The sequence below is a fragment of the Gastrolobium bilobum genome, unplaced genomic scaffold, assembly GCF_033153095.1.
Source record: "Gastrolobium bilobum isolate Gb01-03AN ecotype WA unplaced genomic scaffold, APGP_CSIRO_Gbil_v1 utg3603, whole genome shotgun sequence".
NCBI lineage: Eukaryota > Viridiplantae > Streptophyta > Magnoliopsida > Fabales > Fabaceae > Gastrolobium > Gastrolobium bilobum.
The window spans coordinates 319564-341859 of NW_026898167.1; the positions used below are offsets into that span (position 1 = coordinate 319564).

At 37.1% G+C, this 22296-nt stretch overlaps 2 protein-coding genes across 2 annotated transcripts; one reads left to right on the forward strand and one right to left on the reverse strand.

Annotated features, from left to right (window-relative positions):
- Window positions 1-798: 798 nt before the first annotated feature.
- LOC133313457 (dynamin-related protein 3A-like) lies at window positions 799-10170 on the reverse strand. The gene is made up of 20 exons (XM_061514830.1): window positions 9714-10170; window positions 8308-8590; window positions 8194-8222; window positions 8000-8101; window positions 7713-7781; window positions 7568-7627; window positions 6471-6584; window positions 6246-6294; window positions 5969-6078; window positions 5236-5328; window positions 4976-5068; window positions 4756-4893; window positions 4193-4306; window positions 3978-4073; window positions 3804-3846; window positions 3478-3626; window positions 3242-3388; window positions 2714-2766; window positions 2520-2619; window positions 799-1483 (listed from the first exon to the last, which is right to left on the reverse strand). The coding sequence occupies exons 1-20, from the start codon at window positions 10059-10061 to the stop codon at window positions 1211-1213; spliced, it is 2463 nt and encodes an 820-aa protein (XP_061370814.1). The 5' UTR covers window positions 10062-10170; the 3' UTR covers window positions 799-1210.
- A 2387-nt stretch (window positions 10171-12557) lies between these two features.
- On the forward strand, window positions 12558-20671 carry LOC133313484 (probable glycosyltransferase At5g03795). The gene is made up of 6 exons (XM_061514872.1): window positions 12558-12630; window positions 12668-12990; window positions 13499-13785; window positions 13898-14130; window positions 20157-20314; window positions 20570-20671. The coding sequence occupies exons 1-6, from the start codon at window positions 12558-12560 to the stop codon at window positions 20669-20671; spliced, it is 1176 nt and encodes a 391-aa protein (XP_061370856.1).
- The last annotated feature ends 1625 nt before the right edge of the window (window positions 20672-22296 follow it).

The window sequence follows — 22296 nt, forward strand, 5'->3', positions numbered from 1 at the left end:
ATTCCTCGGGGCACATATACAGTTACTATATATTGTAACCCTATGCTGAAGTGGAAAATCAAATTGTTGAATTTTGAATCACTGAAAGTTTCATTCTTGTCTCAAATAAACCTTCCATAATCATTCACTCGTTGTTGACACAATATATAGAGTTTAAAATTTTTAAAGTTACTTACTTTATTTAATATTCATCAAAATATACACAAAAATATGTAAAATCCATGTAGACCTATATAAAGAGAAGGAAAAAAAATACAAACTCCACACACTTTTTTATGTATATTTTCATGAACATTAGATAAAATTATCTAAAATAACTTTAAACTCGTACAATAATAAATTCAACAAATTGGGAACGACAGCTCAATTAATCAAGCTATTAAAGTTTTCACGATCCCTAGTTTTGAACTCGTGTGTAAAACTTCACAACTCCTTATTGTGCGTCAGCTAACGCTACTTAAAGGTAAATAGCTATTCGAAGAAACATCAATATATCGCAATCACCTACCTTATGATTCAATGATTCGATCAGATTTATTTTTTTATTTATATATACATTTTTGAAAAACCTTTTTGGCCAAAGAATCTGCGTGAATTTTAAAAGCTGCTCTTTTTTCGTAGAGCCCTGGGTACAAGCGAGGCGCAAGCAAACCTGCTAATCAGGATTTATAGTACTATTTTCACAGGAGAAAAACAATTCAACTTCAAGCAGTGCAATAATAGAATCAATAGAGCGATGAAGAATTCTTTAAAACAATTGCAATCACAATCACTAGGGAAATCCCCACATCTCATCTAAAATTGAAAATTCTATATTGCCAGCCAATTCACATAGCTAATATGTCCTGCCATTACTGCGAACAAAATGTGGAACTGCATAATTGCTAAGAAATATATCCTAACCACTGAAAAAAGTAAGGTCATATAAATGAATATATAGAAAGCCGATTCTCAAAAATGTGAAAGATCACCACCTCCTGTTTTATTTCTGGAGCCTTGTAAATAACCCAATGCTACATGAGACCAAAAAGTGAACTTAAGTAAAGAAAGCAGTGGCCAACATTCAAGATCATTTTAGTTAGATAATAGTAATTTCATGCAGTGCAGCTCCGGGAATCAGAATCCCAAATCCCGGAAGTTGCAGTGTAATCAAATGAATAAAATGCCTTAAGTTAAACTACTTGGACCAACGAGCTCATTCAGCTATAGCTCATACATCAACCATGGGATAAAAACCTGACGTAAATGGTCTCCCACTTCCATTGGAATCTGCATTAGCATGCAATGGTGATTGAAGCTCCCCAGAGTGGGAAGACCTTTTTGACTTTGGGTATTTGGGAGAACCTGCATAATAGTCTCCAGAACTGCTTGTAGAATACATCGATGAAGTTGGTAATCCATGAATTTTAGGCAAACCAGTTGTTTCAGGCAAACTATATCCTCTTTCAACTGTTTCAGCTTCCAGAGGCAGTTCCTCCAAGTCCTACCAAGACGAACAAAGTCATCAGACAGAGGCAATAAGAAGAAAACAGACTCAGTACCGACGTCAGGTAAGAAGTATCACATAATGTTGCAACCCTTGCAATTGACGTATGATTCATAGAAAACCAATGTTTCAAACAGAATCCCATACAGACAAACCAATTACCAGTGGAGAAATGCTAGTTTTACACACTCTTATAACATTCTTTATTATTGGGTGAAGTCTCATGCTGATCCCACTAACAGAGATTGGACTCAAGTTAGTTGAGAAAACATTGGGTTTCACCCATTAATAAAGAGTGTGTTGAAAAGGGGGTTGGTAACCAGTAATATGTATGAGTACACCATGTGAGACCCAAATATCGTCAAAGAGAAATATTGTCAAAGGTAGGTTTGTGTGTGTGTCCCGCTAACAGAGATTGGACTCAAGTTATGTAGATGAGAAAACATTGGATTTCACCCATTAATAAAGAGTGTTGAAAAGGGGGTTGGTAACCAGTAATATGTATGAGTACACCATGTGAGACCCAAATATCATCAAAGAGAAATATCGTCAAAGGTAGGTGTGTGTGTGTGTGTGCGCGCATCCCGCTAACAGAGATTGGACTCAAGTTATGTAGTTGAGAAAACATTGGGTTTCACCCATTAATAAAGTGTGTTGAAAAGGGGGTTGGTAACCAATAATAGGTACGATTACACCATGTGAGACCCAAATATCGTCGACGAGAACGCTGTGTTTAAAAGTCATGACATAAAGTCATGACTTTTAAAACTGATCACGTAACTTAAAAGTAACTTCATCTTGACCATCCATGTATGGATTTGATCCTCTCACCTCTTACAATAAACCACTCCTTTCACTAGATGGGCCCCTATATATTCTATGGATGAACAGACCATGTGATTGTGAGCACCAAAAGTCGTGAACCTCACAATGTCAAAGCTACCAATTTAAATAAAGGAGAATCAAACATGCAATGTAAAATAACACAGAAATTTGGTAAGACGTCGCCAATTAAAGTATTATGACTACCCACCTTAAAAGCCTGCTGATAAGCTCGGAGCAGTTCTCGACAGCGCTTTCTTTTTGTCGCTACCTCATCAGGTTCTTGCAACATCTCTTCAAACAGGTTGTCTCTGGTTTCAATGCGACATACAGAGTACAATCAGCAAGCAACATGAGAGAAAATTTTATATATACATCAGAATAAATTAGCCAGTAATAAACAACCTGTATAGCTTTTTAATGAAGACATTGTGCAGCTCTCTCTTGGTGTTGTTTACCTGATATGATTCAGAAGAAGACAGTTTAAGGATTTAAGGAATGCATAAAATTCAAGTATTCTCAACCAATCCAAAATAATAGCAAAGAGTATATGGTCATTCACACAAGTTGTATAGACTAAACCAATTAAGTATTGACATAATATCATTTTATATTAAATAAAATAGAAGTATCTTTGCCACTGCTCCAGACTTGCCTTCTTAATCATTTTATATTAAATAATTGCATCAGTTCTTGTGCTACATAATTATTTTACATTTGAAGTAATGATGTGTCAGTTGTTGATTGGTTTAGTTTACGCAACGTATGCAGAAAAAGTCTAAGCAAGTTTTTCTCTACAAAACGGATAAGAAAATAGGAATATATTTTTCTATATGCTATACAACAGAACATTGCAATTGACAGCAATAGACTACTTATTTTAGATATATAATTGCAACACTTTACAAAGCTAAAAAGAATGATATGAAGTACCAAGAAGTGCATAATTGCTTTGGGGACAAGATCCTCAACATTTTTCCTGACAATGTCATAGTATGATCTCAAAAGCAACTTTGTCACTGTAATTTCAATAGCTTCTGTCTCTGAATTACTCTCAGATGGCCTCAAGATAGGAGGTGGCTACAAAAACCAAAGCACACTAAGAAAATTTACATCTATGGAACATATTTAGATCAAGCTGATGATAAATGTAACACACATATATATACCTCTCTCAAATGTATCATGGAGAATGATTGCTCCACACCGTGAACTGGTTCAGTATGTGGTTTAATAGCTATATTCTCCTTCATAGACATACGGCCATCACCTCCGCCAAAAATGGATGAGATACCCCAACTTGATCCACCAGTGTTTCCTGAAAAAATATCAAGCATTTAAAAAATGTAAATATCTTAAAATAATAATGATGTTTGTACATACATCAAAATCACTTGATTGAAGATTGGACAGCCAAAACAAAACCTTAGAAGAAAATATATTATAAAACAAATGTGATGACAAACTCAAACATTAAATAAATGAAACAAAATACCCGAGGGTACGCTTTTCTCAACATCTGACACAGCACGAACGCCCTGTTTTTTATTTATACCATAAGAATTGAAGTGATAACATTGGGTAACTAATTTAGTAGTCCTTACATTGATTCCTATATTAAGATATGAAGGAAAATTTCTAGTCAATTAAACAGTATACAATTACAAACCTGATCAGCAACAACTCCATTAGCTTGTCTTGCAAGCATAGCACGAGACTTCACACTTCTTTCAGAGGCCGATCCCTTATCAGAATCCAGAGCATCCTATTGGAAATTCATGAGAAAATTTTAAAACAAAAACAAAGGCTAGCACATAAATTAGTTTTCATAACTAAAATGAAAACATAGGGCATACTTGGAATTACAGCACATAATATCTATACCTTCTGCCGAGAAACTGCTGCAGCAACCCTAGAAGACTTGGTCTGCTGCATTGCCATTTCTAATGCCTTACTTCCACCAACAAAATTTGGATGTGAAGTGTTTATGTAGTCCATCTGCAGAATTGAGCAATTTAAGTAAGAAATTATGGTTAAGGAAATTGAAGATTCACTCTCATACTCAGACCATCACAATTGACACTAATAAGCGGACTGACTGACTCATGCCATGTCAAGGGTTCCTACTAGACTCCAAAAACTTATTGATATATTTAATCAGGATGATTTTTCCAATTTATTTCAGAGAAAATACCAGTCACCAATGTTTTAACAAAGCACATCAAGCCATGCTCGATCGACTAAACAAGCATTAGGTAAAAATCATTTCAGTTTGATGAAATTTATGAAATCCCAACCCCATCAGTATTCGAAGAAATGAAAGTTTTGGCCCTGCAACGTAATTGACTTTTGATAAACTATTATTAACATGATGATTGAAGTAGAAGGTAGGTAGAGGATGTAGCAATTATACACTTATACTCCAAACAAGTTAAATTTCATCATACCTCCATTTCAATGATGTGTGCAATCATGTTCTCAGATGGTTCAAGGCCTTCACGTAAAAAGTTCCCTATAACTTCATCCATGCGCTTTCGCAAGAAAGGGAAGCGCTGCAGTTCAGTTACCATACAGCGATGGCTGATCTGAAGAGAAGGGATTTTGTTTAGGCACATACTTGGTGATGCTAGACATTAGAGATGGCAAACCTTAAAGCCCTGCCCTTACCTTCATTAATTCATCATATATAAACCTGGCACACTGAAGACTTGGATCCAATAGACGAGATATTTGCCTTCGCACAAGGACTTCAAATGGCACCTAATTACATGAAAATAATAGATAAATATGTTCTTTGTGGGTTTTTTTTTATTTAACAAGATTAGAATTTGGATTCACAAAGTTTAGAAAAACATTTACAAAATAGCAATTGAGAAATTTCTATCTCCTTTTTTTAAATAATAAAAAGTGGGGGGAACAGGACCTACTTCTGGAACAAATAATGCTGATTTAGGCCCAGTTGCATTCTGAATGGCAGTACGAATATCATCATCAGTCAAATCTTCACATGGATCTACCTCCTTCAAGACAGAATTAAGTTACACAATAAGGCTCAAAGGATCTAGCTCTGAAGAAATGAACAGAAGCAACACAGCCATGGAGTCAAATACTTATTTTGCCTATTGCCTTAAACTCAACACCATATAAATGTGATAATAATAAAATTTATTTTTATTTTTCTGTTCCTTGAAATGCATTAATCTGTGTAATTTTCTTTCACCAAAATAATATCGTTCAAAATGAAGCATTTAAACATTTACAAAATCAATATGATAATGTAAATTGAAATAAAAGAATATTACATATTTCATTGTTAAAAAGATCATACATATGATTACTAATATTTGATGGTATTATTTATTTAATAATGCTTGAATAATATTAAATGATATATAAATACTAACAAGTGGTTGGGCATCCACCATGAAATGCAATATGAGCTGGAATTTTATCAAATAAATGAATGGGTGGGGAGGGGGTTCGATACCCACTATAACAAAGAAAAAAGGCTGGTTGATTTTTATTTTAATTCTTTTAAATCAGATACAAATGGATGAATGGGTTAATTATGATCCGCTCTTTTTCCATCTCTAATTTAAGCATGGCATGAGAGTGGGTATATTTTCTAACACTGTCATATGTAAATATAGGATTATATACCTCTAAACTCCTCACAAAGATGGATTGAAAAATATAATGCATTCGTGCTCCACCAGATAACTCAGATGTAGACATCTCCTCATTCTTTCCCTCAACCATGGAGGAGAATGCTGTTTTCAAAAAGAAAGAAAATGGAGATAGCATTTACTGAATTGGCAAAGGTAACAATATGTGGAATTCCAGGTAACAAATACAAAAAAAAAGAGAAAAAATACAAGTTCACAGATGGTAAACCTGAAGAGGAGATAAGCAACGAGATAGTAGTGATCGTAGGTACCTTCACTATATTTTGAAAGAATATTCAGGAGAAGAGCACCCTGACCAGCCTATCAGAGATGAAGAATTACAGATAAAATAAGGCAAAAGTCATCCAAAGTAAAAAAGATGCTGCTTTATAGTTGCAATAAGGAGAATATTATACACAATACAGTATATTTAACTGTTTAAGTATTTAACAAATCATAGGGACATATCCAAGATCAATCCCAGTATTAACACATGCCTTGGACTCAGTGATTTCTCCATAGCTTGCATGCTCCTTAGCAACAGCAACTAGTGAAGTGCTTATTCGTGCTCTCAGCCCTGGTAGCACAGTCTTGATATGCTGTGCTAGAATCTGCAAAGAGATGGACAGGCAAATATAATGACATGCATCAGTCCAGAAACCATGTTCTTATAAGAATTATGAATGATTTAATCTTTTGCAGAATTTGTGTTCTGTATGAACATTAAAGGGTTAATCTTGTGAGTAATCTGTCCATTATTCACCTATATAGGATCCTTATATATGGTCTTATTAACGGTTATAATCGTAGTGGGTAGTTAATAGTGGTGCCATTAGTAAGATCGTGGTAGGGTCCACGTGTGCCACTAACGCGTGGGCTAGGGCCATATTCTGGGCTCCTAATATGGATTCCGCGTATACATATTAGTGCCAAGTAGGTTGACCTTATCCGGGCATGGGCCTTAGTTTTGTGACCTCCTCTAATTATGGGCCTCGGATATGCTTGACTAAGCCCATGTTACGAACCTGGAACAATTTGTAAGGATTTAGCTCTGTTCAATGTGTTTTCCAATAATCATCTAACAATTTTCCTTCTCCAATGTTGAAATGGTATGCATTTTGTCTGAGAAAGTTATAACTTAGCCTTATTCACTTCAAACTCTTTCAATCCCTACCAAACCCAAGCAACAAATAAATCCTCCTATAAAGTTCATTCTTTCACAGCACCCCCACAAAAAAGAGGTTCATCATTTCAACTCTCCTTCCTCTACCTTTTCAAAGGATGATACAAATGATTAAAAGCAAAATTCCAAAGCCACTACAAAATCAACTCTTCTATAAAACCCACCTCTTATAGCTTAATGATATAATTAAATGATACGAAGGAGGAGGCTTTTGCATGCCTTTCAATAAAGGAAAAACCTATATTATAGTGTCAAATAAAGAAGGAAAAAATGGCAAGAATGAAGAGGATACTTTACTCTGCACGAATAAGGGAACTTGGGAAGGCCAAAAGCCCTAATCAAGGCCCGCATTTTAAACATCAAAATATATAACAATGATAATTTATGTTTTCAACGTCATAAAGACTCCACCTGGTTCAACTTCTTTGCTAGTTGAGGAACACCGCAACTATCTGCTAGACCGCTGTATACCTATGCGTGACATAAATGGATAAAAATCAGTATATATATGTAAGTGAAAAAGCTAGAACATAACTATGCATAGGAACTTCCTTACAGGACGACTGCGGAAAAACTTCTCTTCAGCAACAAGAGCATCCTTTATACTCCGGTTCATTAGAATATCCTAATTTAACAAAGCAATAGACAAACCATATTTCAGCATTACACATTTTCCTGCATGCTAATCAAGCAATTTGCATATGCATATTTATTTGCAAAGTGCCCTTACGAATCATATGTATATACATACAATAACCAGTAATTTTAACAGAATATCTAACAGAAACGTGCAAGTTTAAATTAGTTAAACACTGCCTTCTTTGCAGTAGAATAACATCATACCTCCTGACTGCGATTCACAACGCCTACATAACCAAGTCGGAGGGGAATAACTTTTCCTAGTAACAGATTTCGGGCATCAGTACCTCTGTCCATGATGTCCAACTACATTCCAAATAATATGTGCCTAACATTGTCAGCATAACAAATTTCACAAATATTAGTGTAAATTAGAATGTCAGAAGATTATACTGAACCTTTGTGATTACACCAATTGTTCTGTTACCTGCAACAGATACAGAAACATTTAAATACCAATTAAAGAGATGTGAAAATATCAAAGTTTTAGGCATATGGAAGTAAAAGCCCACCATCAGGATCAGCAATTCCTGCCATCTGAAGAGCATCTGAATTAGCCAAATCTGAATTTGCCGGTGTGACAGCTAGAATGAGACAGGTGGGAGTTTTGATGTATGACATGATCATTGTTCTGATTCGGGCTTCAATATCAGAAGGCTGGTCACCAACAGGAACCTTTGTTATGCCAGGCAGATCTACAAGTGTGATATCAAGAACATTTGGTGAAAAAATCTTCAGCCGAATCTGCTTGTCTGAGACACCTTTGTTCCCTCCCGCTTCCCTATCAGTTTCAGCCTACAGAAAGAGGATAAAGATATGCAAGTCAAAAGTCACATATATAGGGAAAAGGATTAAACTGGTACACTGTAAACCTTATCAAACTCTACACAGATGCAAATATTGGAAATCTCAATTTCAGCTACCTTTCAAGCTTAAAAACATGAAAATCAGTTCAAATGGATTATGGATTTCAACCAAGACAGTAATTACCAGTCAATAACATTATAGCAGTGCTGATGGTGCACTGAAAGCTGCTGTGACAAATGAGGAAACAATATACCTCAAAGTTCATTCAACTATTTTACATTCAATTGTACTCCAATCTATTAATGCGAAATGATCAAATCTCTAAAATATCGATTTGTTCCACTCTATGGTTGGACCATCGGATGCCATAATCTCATAATATCAACTTCAAATATATGGACGTGACCATTGAGGATCACTATCGGATTGCTCCTCATTCTACTCAGTTATGTGATGGTTAACTGGGCTGTGTGTGCGTGTTTCTTGTCGGTAACTGGGGAAAGCATGTTAGCCTTCTTCTCTGGATAGAGAAAATAATCATCATGATTGAAAGGGATCACCCTCATTATCTCTAAAACTGATGTTAAGGATTCTCCCTTCCAAACATGGTGAACCTCAGCCAAACAACCACATAAATAAAAAACCAGGAAAATTCCTTTCTCCAAGGTTATGAACTAAATGATCACCACCTTCTCATCCATCAAGATAAGTTAGGAAATTTCAGATGTCAACGGCACATGTTTGGCTGAGGTGAAAATACTTCAAGCAGGCTAAGATTCTTAAGGATTCAAATATCCCACCTCATGCCGTGCTTGTTCCACATTCCTACGGTTAGACATATGATGGATATAAAAGATTATAAATTGTCACAACAAATAAACTATGGAGTATGGGATTGATCCTGCAGGCAGAAAATGCTAAAATTCGAAATATCCTTGAAAATTTGCTCCACGTCACTTCTAAAATCTAAACATAGAAATTTCACACTAGACTCCTAAACTAGAACGCTAAAGATTTTCCACATCCACTTCCACTGACTAGTATTATATATTACACTTGAACAAGAACAAGCAACGAAGCAGAAACAGTTTGTACTAAAAAATAAACGGACCTGAATTTCCCTGCGAATATCGGAGAAATCGTGGAACCTCTTGCCAGGTAAGTGGAGGAACTCGCCGTACTCTTCGTCAAGGGCATCGGGTTTCTTCTTGGTCTGAACAAGCTGGAGGACGAGGGGTCTGCGTGTGCAGATGTCGTTGCCGCGTGGGAGGAAGTCGCGGCCGACGAGTGCCTCGAGGACGCTTGACTTGCCGCTGCTCTGGCTGCCGACGACGGCCACTTGTGGGAGGTCGATGGTGGATTGGCTGCCGACGCGGGCGAAGATGTCCTGAAGCCTGTTCACTAAGGAGATCACGCTAGAACCCAGAGGAGCTGCAACTGCAACACCCTCCTCCGCCATGATAGTGATTCGATCGCTCTATTCAAGGAACCCTACCTAGGGTTTCGTTTTGATTTCAAACGGATTGGAGAAGAATAGTAGAATGGGGACTCTCTCACTCGCTGCTTCTCTTGCGTTTGTTTGTGTGGAGAATTCGAAATGAAGCTACTAATCATATACATGTGACTTGTGATTTTGTGTGGGGCTTTAACTCCTTGCTGCCATTGATGCCAACATTTACTATAAAATAATATTTATTATTATTAAAATATTTATTTATGAGTAAATATCTTTTTTGGTCCTAAGCGTCCGCTTTAGTTCTTAGCAAATAAAAAGGCCCATAATGGTTCCTGATAAATTCAAAATGAATTCATTTAGTTAAAATTGTGATTCCTTACAAATTAAAAAAAACTCATATTAATCTCTCGAAAAGATTAAAATGGATCCATTTTGCATTTCTTTTCTTTTTTTTTGGACATTACAGGGAATCGAACTGCACACCTAATACACACTAAACACACTCAACACCATTAGGTTATCCCTAGTGGTGCCATTTTGCATTTCTTAAGGACTACAATAAACCTTTTTATGTGGGGACTGAAACGGATATTGTAAAATTTACAGAGGACAAAAAAAAATATTTAGTCTTTATTTATATAGGAGTGGGAGGGGGCAACGGTAACTCACACAACGCAAGCCTTGCGCGAAAGAACGTAAATATATCATATAAATTATCGAATATTCAATAATACCGATTTATATTATAGAATTAAAAGTAACTTTGCCATATGCTACTAATAATAGTAATCTCATAATCATTACTTGCAAGTTGCATAAGTATACTTATAATAATAGGTATACATGGATCGTGGGAAGTGGACTACCAGTACCGCTTTCTTGGGATATTGACACTTATATCACTGTTTGAAATATTATTTATCACAACATCACAATCCATTGAAATTTTTTCAAAATATCACTCACATTCTCGCTTTGTCAACTAGTGAGACTGAATTGGACACGTGAGAGGGTCTTGCAGGCTATAACTCTCGTCGAACAGTGTAACGAGATTTGTGATCGATGTGGCAGATTGCCACATCTGCAAAAAAAAAAACTATCCACTTGACTAATCTCGTTAGGCTAACTAATAAGATTATGTGGACTTTTTTCACGTGTCACACCTTGCGTATCTCGCTGGGCTGGTGATCGAGTTTGTCTAAGATGTTTCCACGTGTTAGCACTTTGACCTATCTCGTTGGGTTGCTAACCGATTTCAATAATTCTATATATAATAACTAAACTTCGTTTCTTTTAATGATACATAATTAGAGAATTAAATATGTACCTCACACTTCCATCTACCCATATTCATAGGTGATTGTATGCAATGTCTTTGCTTTTATATTTATACTATAATATGAAGAAAAAAAAAATATCATAATTCTTTTGTCCTAATTTTTTTAATGAGTTAATACTATTGTTATCTCTTTAAAAATAAATATTTTCTTACAACTTTAATTTATTCAATAATTACCCTTATTTTTTTAAAATTTATAATTAAATACTATCAATTTTTTTCCCAGACCAGCATACCCCCTTCTAAAATATTTTTTTGTCTTGAAATAACTGAATTTCTTTCATTAATGCACATGTAAATTTTGGCATTTATAAAGTAACAAAACCTAATAATTACTTATAAATATAACTTAAATGATAATTAGCATGGTACTCTCGTAGTGGCTACACATAACTCGCTAGTCTCCCAGCAAGATTCATGCAATTGTGACATGTGTCACATATGCATCTGTTATGTGTATGGTTGCCACTAATCGTGGTCAGTAGCCCAGTGAGATACGCAAAGTGCTAACACGTGAAAAAAATCACCAAAAATCACCTAATCTCGATGGACAGTCCAACGAGTTTAGTCAAGTGGACAACTTTTTACAGATGTAGCAGTCTGCCACATTGATCACAAATCTTGCTACACTGCTGAGCAAGATTTGTGGCCTGCAAGATACTGTCATGTGTCCAATTTAGTCTCGCTTGTTAGCGTAGCGAGAATGTGACGTGACATTTTGAAAAAATTACAATAAATCATAGCATTGCGATAAATAGTACTCAAAGAGTGACAAAAGGGTAAATGTCCCCGTTTCTTCAATTATTTCTTATGGGCGTTTCAGGTTGCGGTCTGTTTGGGCCATATTAGTTGGACACTAAGCCGGGCCTACCGAACCTTCCTTCGTAATCATATATTTGATATTTAGCGCCCTCTAGCTCTAGCTCTAGTTTGTTGAGTAGTTCACTTTCTCTCACTTGTTCGGTTATTCCAATGTCCAAACAGAAGAAGAAGGCTGTTACAACGACTTTCGAAGAAAGAGAAAGGAACCTTTTTCCCGCCCCAATGCCACTTTCCCGAGAAAGTTCATTTTCCCTCTCAAATTTTCCGGCAATATCCATGGTCCGGAATCACCCTCGCCGTAACCATTGCCCTTGTGGATACTTATCCTTATCTACCGTATGCATAGTTGCCTTCGCCGTCTATCTGATCACACAATTCATCTTCTCCTCACAGCTACTCTCACACCTGAAGGTTAGTTAGTTTTCTTTGTTTTCCCCCTCTTATCTAGCTCCAATTTCACGGTCATTCGATTTCGTTTCTGTGAAGCTCCATTCCGATGCACCGTGCAAAGTACATTTATCTTCGGGCGTGTTCCACTCACCGGAGGCTTTCGACTTGGACTATGAGAAGATGGAGGAGGAGTTCAAGGTTTTTGTGTACCCTGACGGAGATCCTGAGACCTATTTCCACACGCCGAGGAAACTCACCGGGAAATACGCAAGTGAAGGCTATTTCTTCAAGAACATCGGAGAAAGTCGGTTCTTCACTCGTGATCCTCAACGAGCTCACCTCTTCTTCATTCCCATTTCTTGCCACAAAATGCGAGGCAGAGTATGTCCTATTTTCTTTCTTCGCCTTTTCAGCTCAAAATGATTAACAAGAAATTCGCCATTCGTTGTACAGATTTTCAGGCGTAAGCTTTGCTATTTATCCAAACCAATTGTGTTGCTAATTCTTCTTATATTGCAGATAATAGCTGAAAATATTAGAACTATTAGGTTGATGTTGCTTAATAATATACCAGTTTCACCATTGGATTCGATTTGTTTTCCATCAAATGGTACAATCATGCAAGAACCCTGTTTGTTTATATCTACCATCATCTATCCGTCTCATCTGCTCATATCATGGTCTAGCTAATTCTTCCTAATCTAATGATGAACTTCAGAGATTAAATTTGCTTAAAAATAAAATTCTTCATATATCAGCAATAGATTCTGGAATACCAGACTACCAGTGCGCGTGGTGGATGTATGACATTTAAGTGTTGTGGTCACGGTGGCAACACGGTTCCCAGATTGTTTGAGATGTGAGTCTAATGCACATTTGGATTACGCAGGGGTTGACTTACGAGGGTATGACTTATGAAGTCGAGAAGTATGTGGAGAGGCTAAAATTCAAGTACCCTTATTGGAACAGAACCTTAGGTGCTGATCACTTTTTTGTGACTTGCCACGATATTGGTCTCGAGGCTACTAAAGGAGTTCCACATCTGGTGAAAAATTCGATTCGAGTGGTTTGTTCATCTAGTTATGACGATGATTATATTCCACATAAGGATGTTACCCTCCCTCAAGTTCAGCTTCCATTTTTACACCCTGCAGGGGGGAATGACATAAAGAACAGGTAGCTCCACATTATTTTAAATCAACCCAACAAAATTATTCTGTTAAAAAACTGGAATCCTTTCACCTATCAGAAACAGAAATTTCAATTCATGTCCATGCTAATATTGCAGGAATTCACTTGCTTTCTGGGCTGGTCGTTCTGATTCTGAATTGAAGGATGAACTTGCAGCTATGTGGGACCATGATACTGAACTTGACATCCAGAACAACAGAATTGATCTTCGAGCTACTGGGCCTATTGTATATATGGAGAAACTTTATAAGTCCAAGTTTTGTTTGTGCCCTCATGGGCCAGTCGGTAGCAGCCGTATCGCAGACTCGATCCATTATGGGTGTGTTCCAGGTAAACCATATCTGCATGACTTCTGTTAAAAACTGTTGATATATGTTATTTATCAGCATGCATGTGTATAAGTTGACACTGCATCTGATATTTAGTCGATAAGCTCATGATAGTTGGTTAGACTAGTTAAGCTTGTTATGATAGTTGGTTAGACTAGTTAAGCTTGTTAGATAATTGGTTAGCCTTGTTGGCATTTCTGTTAGAGACTAGAAGCTATTCAGTTAGTTAGTTTTTCACTGAACTCTAGTATAAATGGAGTTCTTCTTTGTATAGTACACAGATTATTGAATACAGAATATTCTTCAGATATGAATTCTCTCCTTTCTCTCGTTTCTCTCTCGGGTTCTGATATGGTATCAGAGCTCTGAGGGAGCTCTGGTATCTTGTTGATATCAAGAAACTTCTTTCGTCCTCTTTCTTCATTTTCTTTTTGATTCCTATGGCGAATCCAAACCAAAGCTCCCTTCCAGATCATCTCACGAACCCGGCCAATCCACTGTATCTGCATCCATCAGAAAATCTGAATCTTGTTTTAGTTACACCACTTCTCAATGGCAAGAACTTCCACTCTTGGCAAAGATCGATGAAAATGTCTTTACGATCTAAGAACAAGCTGAGTTTTGTAGATGGAACGTTCAAGATTCCAGATGAGAATGATGCTACGTTTTCTGCATGGGATCACTGTAACACAATGGTTCTGCAATGGATTCATCACTCCATTGAAGGATCTATTGTGAAATCAATCATATGGATGGAGAAGGCACATGAAGTTTGGAAAGATCTCAATGAGAGATTTTCACAAACGGATGTGTTTCGGATTGGTGATATACAAGAAGATATTCATCGTCTTCATCAAGGAGAATGCACAGTAAGTGACTTCTTCACTCAGCTAAAGACTTTTTGGGATGAATTAGAGAATCTTCAGCCTGTACCAGATTGCACCTGTGGAGCAGCAGACAAGTTCAAGAAAAATCGTGAGGAGAATCAAGTCATAAGGTTCTTGAAAGGCCTAAGTGACCAGTTCTCTCACGTACGCTCACAAATCATGTTAATTGATCCACTTCCGAACATGAACAAAGCTTTTTCTTTGGTAATTCAGCAAGAGCGTCAAATGAATTCTGAAAATGTGATCGAATCTGGCATGGAGACAAAAGCATATGCTGTTGATCAGCAACGGACTCGAAATTTCGTTCCAAACAAATTCAAAGGTGGCAGAGGAAGAGGAATGAAGCTGTGCACTCACTGTGGACGTAACAACCATACAGTGGATACATGCTATGTTAAGCATGGATATCCACCAGGTTACCGATACAGAAACAATGTAGCTTCCGCCAATGCAGTAGAAACTTCTGATAATTCTAATGATGTGAAGAAAGATTGTGAATCTGTCACTATCAGTCAAGAAGAATATCGAAACCTTACTGATCGTTTTCATCAGTCGAAGATGGAAACAGGAAATGAAAGCACTGCCTCTCACAGTGCGCACATGATTCAAACCACTCAAAGCATGGCTTTGAATGCTAATACTGGTAAGAATTCTGTCCAATGGATCGTTGATACAGGGGCAACTGATCACATAGCTTCTACACTTTCTCATTTTTCTTATTTTAAGAAAATTGACCCTGTCTTGATCATGCTTCCAAATGGACACAAAGTTTCAGCACAATACTCTGGCACAGTTATCTTGTCTTCATCTTTGAGGCTTATTGATGTGTTATATGTGCCTGCATTTCGAGTAAATTTAATTTCGGTTGGGAAATTATTAACTCAATATGAACTCACATTTCGTGATGTTGTTTGTCATATTAAGCAGATCCCTTCGAGCCAAGTAATTGGTTCGGCTAGATTGGACAAAGGGCTTTTTGTTCTGGAGGCTGAGGACTTGCCAAGACACAAGACAGAGACTTTTAATATGTCCTCTGATAGATATAATAATTGTGTCAAGCCACTCCTGGCTATTAATGCTTTCTCTACTCATAATGTCAGCAATGTATCTGCTGATCCTTCTTCCCTTTTATGGCATTACCGGTTAGGTCACATTTCTGATTCAGTGATGGCAGATATGTGTAACCAATTCTCATTTGTACATTGTAATAAGGCAACAGCTCCTTGTGATGTTTGCCATTTTGCTAAACAGCGAAAGTTACCCTATTTGCACAGCAACAGTGTTTCACAAAAGCCTTTTGATCTCATTCACACAGATATTTGGGGCCCCTTTTCTGTTCCCTCGTTCAATGGTGACAAATATTTTTTAACCATTGTGGACGATTTTTCAAAATTTACTTGGGTGGTGTTGATGAAACATAAAGGAGAAACACGTAATCATTTACGCAACTTCTTTAAATTGATTGAGAATCAATTTAGTACAACTAATAAAGTGATTCGGAGTGATAATGGTGCCGAATTCATGATGACTGACTTCTATGCAAGTAAGGGAATAATTCATCACACTTCTTGCGTCCAAAGCCCACAGCAGAATGGTGTGGTGGAGAGGAAGCACCAACACATTCTTAATGTAGCAAGAGCTTTGTGCTTTCAAGCCAAACTCTCTTTGAATTTCTGGTCCTTTTGCGTTTTACATGCTGTGTATCTCATTAATCGAGTTAGCACTCCTCTTCTTGGTGGAAAGACTCCATATGAGACACTTCATGATCAGTCACCCTTGCTCGCAGATTTAAAGGTGTTTGGTTGCCTCTGCTATGCAAGTTCTCTCTTCACTGGTCGTACGAAATTCACTTCTCGGGCTCGAAAGTGTGTGTTCTTAGGTTACAAACTAGGAACCAAAGGATATGTTCTTCTGGATCTTCTTTCTCATGAAGTTTTTTTTTCCAGAAACGTCGTTTTCTATGAGAATCATTTCCCTTTCCATGATACTTTCCACCACTCTTCTCCTCACACTGAAACACAAGCCAGTCACTATTTACCTGATGATTTTCATTTTCCTATTGATCCTATTATTCCCATACCTGAGGAACCCATCATACCTCAAACACAACTTTCTCCTGCACTTGATTCTTTACCTCATACAACCAATATTCAGACACCAACTGATACCTTACCTGAACCTCCTCGTCGTTCTACTCGTACACGACGCAACCCCACTTACCTAAATGACTTCCATTGTAACCTTACTGCCACAACACCATATCCTTTAACTTCTTTCCTCAGTTACACTTCCTGTCCTTCTACTCACTCCAATTTGTGTTACAATATTAACACTATTAATGAGCCCCAGACTTACAGTGAAGCTGCTCAGCACCTTTGTTGGAGAGAAGCCATGGCTTCTGAGCTCAAGGCTCTTGACCAGAATCACACTTGGTCCCTCACCAATCTTCCTCATGGCAAACACCCTATCGGGTGTAAATGGGTTTTTAAAACCAAGCTACGTGCTGATGGCAGCATTGAACGCCATAAAGCACGCCTCGTCGCCAAGGGCTACACCCAACTCGAAGGTGTGGATTTCCTTGACACTTTCTCTCCGGTTGCAAAGGTTGCTACCATAAGAATCATTCTCAGTGTTGCCACTGCCCGCGGCTGGCATTTGGAGCAACTCGACGTTAACAATGCGTTCCTACACGGAGAACTTCATGAAGAGGTTTATATGAAGTTGCCTCCTGGAGTTGAATCCACTTCGCCCAACCAAGTCTGTAGATTACAAAAATCCTTGTATGGGTTGAGACAGGCTAGTCGACAGTGGTACTCACGTCTCAGTACTGCACTTATCTCCATTGGATACAAACAATCCGAAGCTGATCACTCTTTACTTACCAAGGTCACTTCGACTTCTTTCACAGCTTTACTGATTTATGTTGATGATATTGTTTTGGCAGGAGATAGTATGCAAGAAATCTCTGCTGTTAAATCCTTTCTGGATGCTGAGTTCAAAATCAAAGATCTGGGAAAGCTGCACTATTTCCTTGGTCTTGAGATTTTGCGAACACCAGAAGGTTTAATCATTAATCAACGCAAGTATGAGTTAGATTTGATTGCAGATGGTGGCATCATTGGAGCTAAACCATCTTCCACACCGATGGAACCTGGAACGAAGCTTGACCGAGAGTTTGGCACACCATATGAAGATGTTGGCAAATATAGAAGACTCATTGGCAGGTTGCTATATTTGACCACTACAAGACCTGATGTTTGCTATGCAGTCCAGCAACTCAGCCAGTTTGTTTCGCATCCCACTGATTTACACATGAAGGCTGCATTACATGTACTGAGATACATCAAAGGTACTGAGATACAAACAACCTTGTGCCTAGTGGTTTTGCGGATTCCGACTGGGCAACGTGTTCTGATTCCAGACGCTCCATCACAGGATTTTGTGTGTTCTTGGGTACTTCGTTGGTAGGCTGGAAATCGAAGAAGCAGACGACAGTTTCTAGGAGTTCGTCCGAGGCAGAATATCGAGCATTAGCCTCTTTAACTTGCGAGTTACAGTGGCTTCGATACATTTTGCAAGACTTGAATGTTGAGGTTCCTAATCCGATCTCAGTTTACTGTGATAATCGTTCAGCCATATACTTGGCTCATAACCCCAGTTTCCACGAAAGAACGAAACACATAGAGATCGATTGTCATTTAATCCGTGAGAAGATTAATTTAGGCCTCATTCATCTTCTTCCAGTTTCCTCTGCAGCACAGTTGGCTGATTCATTTACCAAGAATCTGTCTCCAGGACCTTTTAAGCTTTTGATTGACAAGTTGGGATTGGTTAATATACACCATCCACCTTGAGGGGGGTGTTGATATATGTTATTTATCAGCATGCATGTGTATAAGTTGACACTGCATCTGATATTTAGTCGATAAGCTCATGATAGTTGGTTAGACTAGTTAAGCTTGTTATGATAGTTGGTTAGACTAGTTAAGCTTGTTAGATAATTGGTTAGCCTTGTTGGCATTTCTGTTAGAGACTAGAAGCTATTCAGTTAGTTAGTTTTTCACTGAACTCTAGTATAAATGGAGTTCTTCTTTGTATAGTACACAGATTATTGAATACAGAATATTCTTCAAATATGAATTCTCTCCTTTCTCTCGTTTCTCTCTCGGGTTCTGATAACCACAACTTCTTATGTTCTGTTCTCTTCAAATTTTTGCTTTCATTTTTCCTTTTTTTAGTTAGTTATCTCCTCGTTTTATTAATTTGTTTATAGCTCTACTGCAATGCAAGTAATACACATGTATAGGGGGTTTTGCGTCCAGAAAATTGTTCTGGCTCTTGGAAAGAGTCTCCAATAAGGAGTAACGTGTATTATATTTGCTGGCTGTCCAACAGAATTTATTCTTTGGAACGTACGGGCATATTTGTAATAGAATAATGCTCTAAGTAACTAACCACCTTAGTCCCACTCCCACTTTTGCTCTTGAGAAAAGTGTAGATATATTCTTTTTGTGTTCGCTTTTTCTACAGTATATAGATAACTTATCTACAGTGAGTTCAAAACGACATTGTTTTGAGGCAGAAACCAAGGTATTTTTATAATTATAATTTATTTTAAGGTTATAATAGTCGTTTTTATTATAATTTTTTAACCAAAAATAACGTCGTTTTGGGAGCGAATGTAGATAATTTATAGGAAGCTAATCTATCACATAGTAGAAGAAAATTAAAAAAAAAAAGTGAAAGAAAATGGCCAAGGTCAAGAGATCCCTTCCTGAGTAAACCTGACCAGTACGGAGTCATGTTGGTAACCTGGTACCACATTTAAGTATTTCTTACAGCCGCATTTTATGCAAAAATGGCTGTGCCTGCATAATTCCTTCTGTTAGTTAAGTTATTACCTTCGGAATTTTGGCTCCAGCCATTTCTGCCATTCATAATGGAAAGAAATGAACTGGACTAGTGTGGTCTTTCTAGTCTGTCTATTTATGTAGCTTACCTCCAACTTTTCGTTACACTTCACATATGATCTGTGCTATTAATTAGCATCCATTGAAAATATGTTGTTCACTGTCTCCCTACTTCCTAGCTTGTCTGTAATGCAATCTCCTAACGAAAGTTCTTGTCCGACTTTCTGCAGTCATCATGTCAAACTATTATGACTTGCCTTTTAATGATATCCTGGATTGGAGGAAATTTTCTGTTATACTGAAGGAAACTGACGTCTATCAGCTGAAAGGCATTCTCAGAAACATATCTGAGAAACATTTCATGACATTGAACCAAAACTTAGTGCAGGTACTACAGAATATAACAACTAAATTTCAGTTTCTTAAACTTGTAAATGTTAATTATGCCGATTTTGTGTATAACTGTGAGATAGCCAGCATCTTAATATCACATAGTTTATGTTACTAAACTTCTGATACCACCTTAACAATACTTTGCCAATACAAAGTATGCTCGAAGTTTGCAAAAATGAGACATTGAGTATTTCTCGTAACCTCTATTTTTACTGTCCATTTTTTCTAATTTTCTGTTTGTGTGATTCAGGTCCAGAAGCATTTCAACTGGAATACACCACCAGTCAGGCTAGATGCTTTTCATATGGTCATGTACGAACTCTGGCTACGCCGCCATCTGATTAGGTATTGACTTTTTCAATAAACTCATGCAGTATTATCGGAGGCAAGGAATCGTATCTGTACATAAATGTTGATTCACCTCACCTGACCCCAAGTTGGTAATTCCCCAGAATAAATTGTAACCCGAATTGAAACTTGTTTTACCACATTATAATTTCTGTTTAAAATGAGTAAAGTAATAGAACCTCTTTTAGCAGAAGAAATGTATAGTTCCGTATGAAACCCCAATACCTTGCAAGAGATAAACGGAATTTAGTGAAAAATGTGTTTGCGTGAAAGCAAGAGATGCTGGTATATGAGTTTGGCATACTACTAAAAAAGCTGTTTTGAGTTCTGGTCTCTCCAGCGAGTGCTCGCACACAGAATTCAATGTGACAATTTTTGAACTTCTTAGTTAACCCCAAAAAAGAAATTTCAGATTTCAAGTGCCACTGAATACAAAGCCATCGACCAACTACGTCTTGAGCTCCTTGTGAAAAACCAAATTTCAATCACCACAAACGTTATACTTTATAGCGCTGCCGCGATTCAGTCGTGTTCATTAACCAACCGTAATCTGCGTTTTATACGTGCTATGTTGAGTCAATCACCACAAACTGTTCCTTGTACTAAAAAATAAATAAAAAAAGCATTTGTAATTTTCATTTGCGCTTTCCCATCTCTCGATGGGAATTGAGCTTTTGGTTAAGTGATCAAAAGCATTATAAAAAGGGTTTTATTAATCTCATGTTAAAGGAGATAATTATCTCATGTCATAAAGACAAACTAGTGGGCTTCACCATCTAAAAAAAAGGTGACACAGTTATCGAAGGGTGTGTATGAGAGAAAATTTATCTCATGTGACATGAGAATAGTTTTTCCCTTATAAAAATCAAGCATTCAGCTATTTCATTAATCTTTTACATATTTATCCCTTTTTTTTTGCGCCTCGTATAAATAAGATATAACTACGAATGTAGCTGTCTTGAGATCTATTTAATTATGTAAAATTTGAACAACTTAAATATCAAATACAGTATTGGCCTTCTTTCAGTATTACCCTTTCTCTCATCCAATTATACTTTAAAAAATGGTTTCATAAAGAACAAAACCAGTGTACAATGAAGGCAGAAGAAAAGGGCAAAAGCGGAAACTATGTACATCATATAAATCAAATCTGGGACCAATTTGATGTACAGAAACTATCATTTATAAGAAAATTCTGAGCCCGCAATCATAATTCACAGTGCTTCCAGAAATAATTTGTCTAAAAAACATGAACCATATCTGGAAGTGTAATGTTAGTTGATCCAGCATTGCTCATTCGTTTCCACCGCACACGAACCATGTGTGTCAATAAGTAATCCAGTAAAACCTCATGTTAGAATCGTCAACGTCAACGTCAACCTGTAAGTCAGTGGTATAAGCTTATTTAAGATAGAAGAAGGCTTATGACAAGCCATTGAAAACTGGTAAATGCTCATCAAAACCTGCAGCAATCTCAAATTCTATACCAGAAGCATCAGCAAGATCTTCAGTTGCATTATCCTGCAATCCTCTTAAGTATAACGTTCCGATTCTCAAACAACTTCCTAATATTGGGGGCTGGTATCACCTCAACCCTTTTCAAAACTTCTGTCTCTCATAAGGATACCT